Source organism: Cavia porcellus, unplaced genomic scaffold, assembly GCF_034190915.1.
Source record: "Cavia porcellus strain 051 isolate PalLab524CR breed Dunkin Hartley unplaced genomic scaffold, mCavPor4.1 scaffold_38, whole genome shotgun sequence".
NCBI lineage: Eukaryota > Metazoa > Chordata > Mammalia > Rodentia > Caviidae > Cavia > Cavia porcellus.
The window spans coordinates 6943368-6955927 of record NW_026947521.1 but is presented as its reverse complement, the minus strand read 5'-3'; the positions used below and the strand labels follow the sequence as shown (position 1 = coordinate 6955927).

General features: G+C 43.2%; 1 protein-coding gene across 4 annotated transcripts in view; it reads left to right on the top strand.

The window, feature by feature from the left end:
* Positions 1-12560, top strand: part of Chrna5 (cholinergic receptor nicotinic alpha 5 subunit) — a 38950-nt gene that overhangs the window by 7144 nt on the left and 19246 nt on the right. The window contains exons 1-2 of one of the 4 annotated variants that reach the window (XM_063243589.1): positions 6384-7239; positions 7675-7741. The exons of 1 other annotated variant lie outside the window; for it this stretch is intronic. Coding sequence is in view for 1 of the 3 variants with exons in the window: in XM_023562275.2 (XP_023418043.2) it covers positions 2279-2390 (112 nt within the window). In the remaining 2 variants the exon portion in view is untranslated. Of the gene's footprint in view, positions 1-2152; positions 2391-2438; positions 2736-6383; positions 7240-7674; positions 7742-12560 lie in introns of those variants that run through there. 2 more of the 4 variants (XM_023562275.2, XM_063243591.1) reach the window with 2 other exon arrangements.

Genomic DNA, 12560 nt, shown 5'->3' with positions numbered 1-12560 from the left:
ATAAGAATCCAAGGTAAATTCAAGATAAATTGCACTTAATCTTTTTTTAAAAATTCTTTTGAGACAGGGTCTTGCTGAGTTCGATTGGCCTTGAACTCTTAGAAATCTCGCCTCAGCCTCCCAAGTGTTGGGCCTACAGGCATGCACATCACGCCTGGCTTACATTTAATGTTGAATCACATGTGGTGGGTAAAGCAGAGTGGGTAACTGACTTCCAGGGTTTTACCTTTAGTAAAGACTTGGGTGGTGGAACCATTGTCTCAGATGGGGCAAGCAAGAGGACAAAGTGGTTTGAGGATGTATTAGCTGGCACATCCATATGTTAATGATGTCAAATTCATAGTCATGTATCCTGGAGCTAGGGGTGATGTGAGCACCTGAGTATGAACCTTTGTCGGTACATGGGTGGGATTTAAAGCCAGGAAAATTGATAAAGTCATAGAGTGAGTACTTGAGACAAGACATCAGGACCCTGATTTGAGACCGTTACGGCTATCACTATTCTCTTGTTCAGTGGTTATTCTGTAAGGTAAGGCAAGGAGAGGTTGATTGGGGCTGGCATTTTTGATCTTTAGTTTTCAAGGCTTATTATTTCCCACCGAGGTCTTATTTTGGAGAAAACAAGGTAGTAGAGAACCTAAGATTTACAAAGAAATGGATAGTCCCTTTGGAAACTGGTGGGCAGATGCTACTTTAGGGGAACTTTGTAGATGACAGCTGCAGCAATAAGCAGCAGGCTTCCTTGCACTGGGTTTCCCAGTGTCTCCTAGCAATGAGAAGGTGCCGGTCATCGGAGTCAAGTGCAGCCACCACACCCAGTAACTATGAGTAACTGGCATGAGGAACCCCAGGGAAAAAGAAAAAAACACATCCAAGATGCATACATTAAATTCTGTGATTATTTGCTAGGATTTTAAAGTGCCCAACAAATAATACACTGTTTCACTTAAACAACAACAAAGCAACAGGTAACGATGTTTTTCACAGACTATGCAGATAACCATTTTTTCCTATGGTTATTGATACAAAACCCTAGGGAGGTTTACAAGTTCCAATTATGCTTACAAAGGCTTAGCTGACAACTACTTAATTCTAGTTTTGCCGCTCATAGGTTCTGTGACCTTCAGCAGTTATCCACTCCTCTCTGTCAAGTCCTTGAGCTGTAGCGGCAGACTGGCACTCTGAAGTCACCCAAATACTGTCAGAGTGAACTATACACGTGCCTAAAGGCCGTGAATTCTTCAGAAACATAGATCTGCAATGAAGTGTTGCTAAGTGCTGTGCGGAAGTCTTATTAATGGCCAGCCTGCCTATCACCTGTGCATCTCTTTTCTGTGTCTCTTTTATGTCCTGCTTAAACACACTAGTTTCCTTAGGTACTGACTGGTTTTATTTTCCTGGTGCTACTTAGATCTTAACTGAAGAAAGTTACTGTGGAGATTCTTTGCGACCAGGTTTCACTTTTAGCAGATTTATCAAGTCTGGCTCATGATACATCTCAGAGGTGCCAACCACATAACTTTTGTGAACAGTCAGTGCACGCTCTGCCATGCAGTTTAGGGTAATTTGCTTGAATCTCCAACCTAATGAAGCTTTCTAATCAATTAGGAACAGAGGCATGAGATCCAGGGCAGGGCCTAGAGATTTGAGGTGCGATTCCAGCTGTCAGGGTCCATCTCCGTCAGCGCCCTAAGTCTCTGTGGCAGATCAAGGCGCGGATGTTTAACGTTAACTGACGGCGACATGATGGCACTGCCTCGGTCCACTCGGTGGATGACAGAATGGATGGCAGAGCTGTAGTAACAGCTGTCCAAGTCCTCTAGTTCAGTCTCCTCATTTAAGGGCGAGAAAACCCGCCCAAAGAGGAAGGACGACGTGTCTCGTGTCGCCTTGCTAGTCCAGAATGTTAGTTCTCTGGATAGGGCTCACTTGGGTGTCCGCTGCGCGTGTACGAGGCCTGCAGGGCGCTCACCTGTGCTCGGTCAGGGGTGGGAGGGCAGGCGGGGCCGGGCTATGGGGTGGGGCCTGGGAGGAGAAGGCGGAGCTGGGAGCGCGGGGGTCAGATCACAAGCAGGACCGGGCACGGGGCGGGCACGGGGTGGGCTTGGGGGCGTGGCTGCGGGCGGGACGTGGGCGGGGCCGACCGCCACCGCTCGGCGGAGCCTGGAGCCCGGGTGGAGGCGCGGCCGGAGCAGCAGAGCCTGTTGGTGGTGTTGGTCCTCTCGTGCTGCCTGCGCCGCATCTCTGGAGGGTCCGCCTTCCCGCTAGCGGGCGGGCGATGGCGGTGGGGGCGTCGGGGCAGCGCGTGCTCCACCTGCTTCTCCTGGTCTCTCTGGTCGCTGGGCGCGGGGGCCCGGCACCGGCAGGAGTGGGGGGCGGTGCGCCCAGAGGTGAGGGAGGCTGGGGGGGGGGCGGACGGAGGGGGGCAGGACTGTGTGGCCGGAGCCAGGAGGTGGCGTGGTCAGGGAGCGGTCGGGAGGGTCAGGCTTGGCCGTGTGCCCACGTGCCTGCGGTGCTTCGTGACCGGTGCGCCCACGCCCCTGTGCCCGGTGCGTGCGGCAGCCTCGGTTTGTTGGACAGACTCATTTCTCCAGGGGCTCGCGTGGCGGGTAGCTTCAGAGCGACAACTCGCACGGGACCGCTCACCCCGCAGGTTCCCAGCCTGTATGCAGTTCGATCCCGCGTGCAGTGCTGGATTCTCCAACGGGAGAAAGCACAAGCTCACAGCGAGGAGGGTGAGCAGAAGAAACGCCGGGTATCGCGGTCTTTTCTCGCTTCTCCTTCGTAAGGTTTCTGAACCTCGATTCCTGATTTGGGGAAGTACAGCAGTAGTTTGGGAGAGTAGGATGATGAACTGCGGGGTGCACTGCTTCATGAGGTTGAGGGCGAATTAAGTGCAGTCCTGTGCAGAGACAGTTGCAGTTGAGCAGGAAGACAAGAGTGTGGCTTTGCGGACAGACAAACCTGTATTCAAGTTCTGACTGTGGAGCAGATTAGGGTACACGCACGCACGGGGGCCTGAAAATGTAGAAAACGGTTATTCTCTGTCGTATTATGGTAAAGCTGGGCATAAAGATGTTTTAACATGGTGGCCTAGCGTTGTAAATAGCTCTCTGTTAATAAGTGATGTTCATTATTATACCCAGAGGTGATTATTTCTTTCTTTAATAATAACCTTCTTTTTGTATTACATTTATACTTTCCTTTCTCTTTGCCTCTTGTGAGTGCCTAAGATCGGTGTTTCTTATGCTGTTATCTTCGTGTGCCCAGGACTGATTTATTGTAGGAGCCTAGCAAATGCGGAAGGAAAAAAATGGAACACTAAAACCCCCTGGATAATTCCTCATCTGGTAGGCCAAAGGTCACTAAAGCGTCAGTCTTCTTGCTGTGATATCCTAAGGTTCTGTGTGTTCTTAGTGAATGACCTTGAAAAAGTCATAATTGCTCGGTATTGATATCGAATCGCACTTGCTTGGGATGTTAATATACTGTTGTATAGAGCTGCCTTGAAGGTAGGGCGTCTGAAAATACAGTGGAGTCTGGGGACCTGCTAGCTGGTTGTACTTCCCTGGAAAGTTCCTTAACCTTGCTGATGCTTTGTTTTTCCTTCTTTAAAATGAAAGGGCGATGGTAGGTGTTTTCAGATCCTTTCAACTGTCTTACTTATCTGTTTGTATTGTATTGTTTTCACATTCATCTGAGATGCCTACACCCACTCTTCTTTATGGTTCTAAGTCAGTCCCGGGCTTGGAGATGGTCGTGTCAGCTGGCAGCTGTAACTATATGCCTGATGGAAGGTCACAGAGCTACGGAAAGTGGCCCAGCTGGCAATTTTGTCCGTATTAAGGCATAATTTACTAGTACATTAAGATAATATAAGTCTTTTAAACTGACCTAACTGTGACGGGGACAAGTGATTTATGGAAACCAGGGAGTCATTAGTCAGTTCTATTAGCTGTGCAACATTTTAAACAGTCAAAACTTTATTTTTAGCATATATAGTAGCTCAGTTCTTCATTCTAAAGAGGAAAAAATAATTCATAGAAAATAAGAGGTATGAAAGCTTTTTTTTCTTCTTACCTTTAGTTATTTCCTTAACATTTTCAGAATTTAACAAATATACACCTAGTGACTATTGGCTCTACTTTTGTTATCTATGCACATCAGACTTCATACAATTTAATTTTATAATTAAATAATTTAATAAAAATTATTTTGATTGCCTGGCAAATACTAAATAAGCCCTGTGCTAGATTTTGATTGGAGATGTGTGTGTGTGTGTATGTGTGTGTGTGTGTGTGTGTGTGTGTGTGTATGGGGTGTTGTACATTTCCTGGGGGTGCAGGTGTTTATTAAAGAGGCTGTTGATGGAGTTCTGAGAAGGTTTTCAGTGAGTTGACAGAATGAAGTTTGTTTTTTAACCTATAATTACAAATTAGATCTAACAAGTAATTTTTTAATAATTAGGATATGAGTTTTTAGTAATTTCTTTTACAGAACATTCTTTTCTCTTACAGGATTTTCTTCTAGATGCTGGATGTCAAACCCGGGCCTCTTACATGCAGGGCAAGTGCCCGACACTGTGCTCCAGCCCCAGCCCCAGCCCCAGCACATTCTTCTTCTGATTGCATTATTTTTTTTCTTAACTGAAACTAAATCTTATCAGATAGTTTCAGTTTAATGTTATATAAGCATGTTAATGAGAGCTACACATTAGAGTGGTTTTGGAAAGAGGTTGAGAGTTTTTCTTTAGATATTTGGCCTCTAGAACTTCAGAGATACAGTTTTATCACGTCAATAGAAAGGACTGTTTTTAGTGATCATTTTCTGTTCTGTGTTAAAAATTTTAATTTAAATATTTTGTCCTCAATGTAGGGAAATGTGGCATTGTTTCTCTTACTGTGTCTAATTCAATGACCTCATGTTCTTCTTGGAAAGTACAATTATAGACAAAAGCCTTTTACCAGCAAAACGGGAATGAAATACAAATATTTGAATTGTGACTAAAAGGACAGTACTACAAGCTTTTGGGTTTTTATTTTGTTTTGTTGTTATGAGACAGGGTCTTGTTATCTAGCTCAGGCTGGCCTGGAACTTATTATATAGCCCATGCTGGCCTTGAACTCTGGCTGCCATCTTCCTGCCTCAGCGTCCTGAGTGCTGGGATTACAGGCATCACCACTGTGCCTGCCTGAGCTTTGGGGCTGTAAATGCTATAGCAAAAATTTTTCTTCTGTTATGATTTCTCAGTTTCTGAAAATTTGGGGCTACAGAAGTTGGGGGAGGGGAGCATCCTGTGCCTTTCCTGGCACCCACTGTAGATGTCTTCAGGTATCATCAGATGTGCCCTCTCAGGACAAAGTGTCCCTACCTCTCCACCTCTGAGAACCTTGCTTTGAACTTTCTTTCTTTCTTTTATTTTATTTTATATTATTTTATTTTGTTTGTTTTACCCCATTCGATTCCATGGGAGCTTTGAACTTTCTTGACCAAAGGTCGCAAACTTGAACATGGAAGAGAATCCCTGGGATGTTGTTGAGTTTCAGGTGCTGACTAAGACCCGGAGATCCCTCTTTCTAATGAGTGGGGTCATGGAGGGTGTTAGAGCCCCACATGATGCAGAGTGCTCCCCATTAGCCTTGAGTGCGTGAATTCTCAGATGGATCCTATCAGAGCCGTAGCTCAGGCAACACAGACAGGAGCAAAGCAAGCCTGGAGCCACTCACCTGCCAGGCAGCTGTCTTCATTGTTCCTACTTTCTCGGGGTCCCTTTCACAGCTGGAGGGTTCTGAGGGATCCCTCTGCAGCGCCATCTGAAGCTTGCGCAGGCTGCACACTTCCACATGCCGTGAGGTGTCTTCTCTCACTCTCAGGCTGTGAATGTGCTTGTTCATAATACACATTTACTGCCTGTTGAGAAAATCCGTGGTCCCAAATTAAATCAGTGAACTCTGCATTCACTTGATCTGATGATGCTCTAACTTTTCTGGGCTTCTCTCCCTGAGAACTATTGACTGGACCTGAATTTAACACCACCTAAGGTCTTTTTCTTACTGCAAGTGTTCTGAGAGGGCAAGATGTCGTATTAAAGTTGACTAAGGCTTATCAGTTACAGCATTACTTTATCCTATAATTCTATGATAAAAATCAATGTAAAATATAATGAAAGTCCTGATGGGAACCAAAAAACACCCCTGCCTTTCATCTGTGACACTAAAATAATGATTGGTAAGCATACTTATTTGCCACATGGAAAATGCCGGGCATGATGCACATTTATTTTTCCCTCACATTAAAATGTGGCTGTGTTCATTGCTTTATCTTGCTGCTGCTTAAAATAGCCTTCCTAGGACTGCTGCAAAGAAGGTTTTTAAAAAAGGAATAGAAAGTCACTTTTGTTTAAAAAGATACAAAGAGTCTTAGAGGGGAGTATTAACTACTCTGGGAATGGCTTAATTATGAGTTGGGGATATAGAGTGTCACTCTTATGAACTGCTTGAGGTAGATTTATTTCATTTTCAGAGCAGACTGTGCAGAAATTAGGGAATGCTATTGGCAGGTGCGACTTAGCAAAATTTAAGATGTACATACTCTTAACTCAGCAGTTCCACATCTGAGAGTTGATGCTTTCTTAAGTATGGGAAAATGCATGTTGATTACAGCATTTTCCCATTGTAGCATTATTAGAAGTAAACCAAACTGAATACTATAGAAATACCTATCCACAGCGAAAGCGTAAATAAGGTAGAGAACACCTATAATATCGCCCTCTTTGTGGCTGATGGAAAAAAAGCAGAGATGGATGGATACCTCCTGATACAGTGTTAAAATGGAAAACTCGCCTTGCAGAATTTAAGAGGAAAACATTTGTCCTTCCCAGGTGTGGAGGTGAGATGGAGAGCACACATGCATGTAATTAAAAATGTCTATGCCTCAGACCAGGTAACCCTTACAAGACAGGACATGGAAGAAGGAGAACTTTTACTCTGAGATTCTAAGTTTGGGTTTTGACAGTGATCATGTATTACTTTTGTAATGTATCACTTTGAGAGAAAGAACCTGGGTTCTAGTTCTGCCTATATTGTTTACTAGCTACTAGTGTCAGACCAGTGATTCATTCTCAAAAAGGGACAGTTTTGCTCCTCTACCCAACATTTGGCAGTACCTGGAGATGTTTCTGGTTGTCGCCTGAGGATGGTGTATGGTGAACAGAAGCCAGGAACACGCCATAACAAGCAGGTATCCATCCCAAAATGTCAGCTGTGTAAAGTTGAGAATTCCTGTACTTAGCCATTCAGATATACAGGTTATGCTCCATGCAAGAACCTAGGACACCATTGTCTTTGCGTGTACACTGCATGGCCACAGAATTATAATTATGAATTAGCAAAAGTAAAGTAACACGTAAATTTTTTTCCATGGAAAGCAGGTGTCATGTCTGTTTCCTGCTCCAGGCCTAGCGCCTGGCACAAGTTGGCCCGGTAAGCAGCCAGACAGCATCTGCCAAATGATGAATAAACCGAGTTAGATATTTTGTGCTAGGATCTAGTATACCTAAGTGTAGCAGATGCTGCAGATTTAAGCACTTTTACTGAGCATAACAGATGTTGTCTGTTGATTTTTTAAAATTAAGTACATTGGTACATTTTATTTTTTTTGATTGGTACATTTTAGGTACAGTGTTAAAATGGAAAACTCGCCTTGCAGAATTTGATCCCATTCATTATAGGATTCTGTTCCTGTACGTATATAACTTGATTTTTTCCCCATTCTCCTACCCACCTTCAGCCTCTCTTCCCCTCCTTATTTACAAAAACTTTGTTTCCATTTTTTTCTTTTTCTTTTCCTTTTCCCCTTCCTGGTTCCTATTCCCAATTGAGCTAGTGAGGCTGTGGGGAAAAAGGAAACCTTCTCCACTGTGATGTGAGTGTAGACTTGTGCAACCACTGTGGAGATTCCTCAAAAAACTGGGATCAGAGATCTCATTTGGCTTAACTGTTTCTCTTTTTGGTATCTTCAGCATAGTTTGTAATAGCTAAATCATGGAAACAGCCCAAATGCCCATCAACTGATGAATGGATAAAGAAGATGTGTTTTTTATACAATGGAGTGCTATCCAGCCGTTAAGAAGAATAAACTTGAGTTATTTCTAAATAGATGCACCTTGAAGCCATACTCTTAAGTGAAATAAATTGGATGCTTGTAAATATCACATTGCTTCTCTGTGTGAGAAACCGAAAGTATAAATAAGGACCTAAATGTGTAATAGATAATTGTGAAATAAGAAGAAATGTTGACTATTATCTTAGATTGGCAAAAGACTGCTAACATCCATGAAGTTTTTCAGAATCATATATATATATATGTATATATGGTACCATATATATATATACCATATACCATATATACCATATACCATATACCATATACCATATACCATATACCATATATATATGGTACCATATATATATATATATATATTTTTTTTTTTTTTCCCGTACCGTGGATCGAACTCACGACTTCAGGCTTGGCAGACAGGCACTTATGCCGCTGAGCAAAATCCCCAGCCCCAGAATCATATTTTTAATAAGAATATTATGATTCTGTATAGAAAAATTCCAGTAGAAGATATTACCAGGTGTTTGTTTCTGTCTTTTTTTTTTTTTTTGTTTTGATACCAGGAATCAAATTCAGGCCCTTGTGCTTGCCAGTTAGGCTCTGTGCCACTGAGCTACATCCCTGGATCCAAAGTATTTCTAGAACTGGTTTCTAATGTCCTCGGTGTTAGGGTTTATATCTGAACGTCCCTAAGAGGCTCACGTGCTCATAGGTGGGCGTTGGGGAAGTGGCTGGATCTGGGGACTCCGAGCTAAGATGCTGTTAGGAGGGGAGTGGGGTCTGGTGGGAGAGAGGAGCCTCTGGGGGTGTGGCCTGGAAGGTTCATCTCCCTCTGGTCTTCCCTCTATCTGCACTGAGTGGTTCTCCCCAGACCCCTCTTCCGTGCCTTATGTAGACTAGAGACTATGGCATGTGAAGGGTAATGGCTAACTACTGGTACCATTAGTTAGTGTTTCTTTAACAATTGTGAAATAAAAGCAACCCAGTGCTGGCACAAATACGCACACTGCTAGTTAACTCTCATAACCTTATGGAGCAGGATATGGTTTATTCCTGTTTCACAGATGCAGAAACATATGTTAAGAAGTTAGTTAACTTGTCCTTATGTTATGTCATAAGTGTTGTGAGACTGGATGGAACCCAAACTATATGTTTGCAAATCCTGAGGGGTTTTGTTTGTTTTGAGCTGCAATCTTGCTGGGTTGCCCTGGCTGGCCGTGAAGTCCTGGGTGCAGGGGATCCTTCTGCCTCAGCCTCCCGAGTCACTGAGAATTCAGGTGCATGCCACCCTTCCTAATTTAACTTCAGAGTTCTTAACAGTATGTTATATTCATTCATTCGCTTATTTTCCCTCTCCCTCATTCCTCCCTCCATCCTTCTCCCTTCTTCCTCTTCCTCCTTTTATCTTCCTCTTCCTTCTTTTGTCTGTCTGTCTGCAGCTTTTATTCTAAAATCAGGAACAAGACAAGGATGTCCATTATCACCACTCCTATTCAATATAGTGCTGGAAATACTAGCCAGAGCAATTAGACATGAAAGAGAAATAAGAATAAGGATAGAAAAGAAGTTAAATTATCACTATTTGCAAATGACATGCTTCTCTACATAGAAAACTTCAGAACTCCATTGAAAGACTTCTCAATTTTGAAGGACAGTTTTACATGGTACATCAGTCTGGGTTAGAAGTCATTTTCCTGTAGGATTTGAAATACATCACTCCATGCTTTCTTGACTTCGTTGTTTGTATTGAGAAGTCTACTGTGATTCTGATAGGTTTTCCTTTATAGGCGATCTGTCTCTTCTAACAACTTTTAATATTCTGTTTGTATGTTGGATTTCTGGGATGTTGATTATTACATTTCTGGGTGTGGTTTTATTTTGATTATGGCTGTTTGGAGTTCTATATGCGTCACTGATCTGTATAGTTTCCATTCTCATGTTTGGGAAATTTTCAGCTATTCTGTAAATAGTCTTTTGATATTATTTGTGTTGTTACTTTCTTTTTCATTTATACCTATCAATCATATGTTTTCTTTGCATCCTCTTGCAGCTATTGAATTGTTATTTCCTGAATCCTGGTTATTTTTTAAAAGATCTTTCCTTTCCTATTTACTAGCTGTAATCTTGTCTTCAAGGTCTGAAAGTCTATATTCACTTTCATTGAGGCAGTTTTTGCCAACTTTGGATGACATTTTTGATATCTTGGGTATCTCTTTGAATCTGTTTCATGCATTCTGTTTGCTTCTTACATTGTTCATTCAAGATTTCTATCTTGTTGCAGTGTTCCTCTAAGTTTTTAACTATGTCTTCTTTAGGTGTGTTGAGCATTTCTTTCATTACATTTATCATTTCTTCTTTTACCTGGAGATTATTTCTGACCTGAGTTATTTTATAGCTTCCTGGAGTTGTTTCTTTACTTCAGTCGCTATCATGTCAGGGGTTTTAGTTGTATGGCTTATGTTTTCTTTGATGTCCATGTCTCTTCAGCTTGCTTGAGATGGGCTGAAGGTTTGAGATTGCATTTTGCTCTTTTGTTTTGTCATTTTCCTATATTCCTTTAGGGATGCTGAAGGCAGGGTCTCAGTTGTTTCTTGGGTTGAGAATATCTATCCCTACTGCAGGGAGTTTCCTTAGTTGAGTGCAGATCATTAGACAGGCTTTACCAGGTGACTCCCAGCCACTCTGGGTTACTGGGCAGGGGCCAACTAGGCCAGGAGGGACCTTTCTGGGGGTCCTCTGGTGATGGAGGTTGCTGAGCAGGGCCCTACTGGGCTGTGAATGATGTTCTGGTGCCCCACCACAGGATGGAACTTGCTGCTTGCACTTTTGGCTCCCGAGGCAGAGTGCAGGTGGCTCTAGCCACTCAGGGGTCACAGAGCAGAGCCCAACTAGGCCAGGAGGGACCTTTCCAGTGGTCCTCCGGTGATGGTTGATGCTGGGCGGGATCCTACTAGGCTCAGAGTGACATGCAGAGCCTGCACCATGGGATGGAACTCTCAGTTCTCTTTATATTCAAATCTGAATAGACAAGATCTAATTTCAGAAGTGAAGACAAATGATTTATAATGCTTAAGAGCAAATTTGTGTAGCTCTTATGGCAGTTGCCTCAGAACTAGTGATAAGACCCTGAATCCTTAAAGGTAAATGAGAACTGGCATCTGGTACTACTGGCACATTTATGTATTCATTGGATAAACTGAGCACCTACTGGCTGCTGCTGTGTTGCTGGGTACCAGGGATAAAATGATGCGCAAACACAATGGCCACTGCTATTTACATCTTAGGGAGATGCGCTTCACTCAGATACTCTCAAAGGTGTACTTGCACCTTAGATGCAGATCACAGAGGAAGTCAGCAGAGGCTTCAGGGTAGGGCACAGATCCTGCAGAAGTGGTACCTTGGCTGAGACCCAAGGTTGGTGCAGGCTAATCAGGTAACATGGGAAGAGATTGTTACACATGGAAGAGCAGGGATGCATGAGAAGCTGTCATCATGGCTGGGACAGAGGCAGGGGGACAGCCAGCCTGGGAGAGGCTGAAGGGCACAAGCTGCCCAGCCATGGCCACGAGTACTGGATCTATCCTAGGTGGTACAGAGCTACACACCCTAAGTGTTGGGTGGCATCAGCACTGTGTGTGGTAAAGGCTATGGGTCTGGGACAGAGCTGACTCTTGGTGCTGCTGAGGGGTTGGTGGGAGACTGGGCACAGGAGGCTTGCTTGGTCCTGGAGAGAGATGCAGGGAGCTGTGTGGTTGGGACAGGGGTGGTGAGACACAGAATCTGGAAGGTAAATTCAACATTGCCCCAGTGTGCAGGACACGGGGCAGAGGAGACGCTGTCAAGAGCAGTTTTCAGATGATGGAACTAGCAGGAGACCATTAGGGGAAGATTTTGAATTTTGCAATACTAGGGATCAAGCTCAGGGGGCTTACCACTGAGCTAAGCCCCAGCCCTTTTTATTTTCTTAAATTTGAAGCAAGATCTCACCAAATTGTCCATGGTGTTATTGTAATCATACTGCTTCAGCCTCTTGAAGAGCTGTAATTATAAGCACCTGCCACGCCCCCTGGCTGAGTTTGGTTTTGTACATGTAGAGTTTGTGGTTCTTTGAAGGTTTCTTTATGCCATATAGGTTAAAAATTGTGGCATCTGGAGGTTAAAAGGCAATTAGTTGTGCTGAGTATTCACATTATGGCTTTTAGCAGTCCTGATTTTTTTTTTCCTTTTTACCATTCTGAAATACATTTAAGGATCAAGGTTACCTTATTTATTTATTTATTTTAAGGTTACCTTTTTAAAATAATGTTGTTTCACTAAATCACTTGAGTGTGAATTTTTTAAAAATAGTAAATGGATATTCAGATCTCAAATGAGAAGTCTGGGTTGGAGATAAAAAGTCCAGAAAAATAGCCTTTCTTTCTTAAACTTACTTTAGTTGTAGT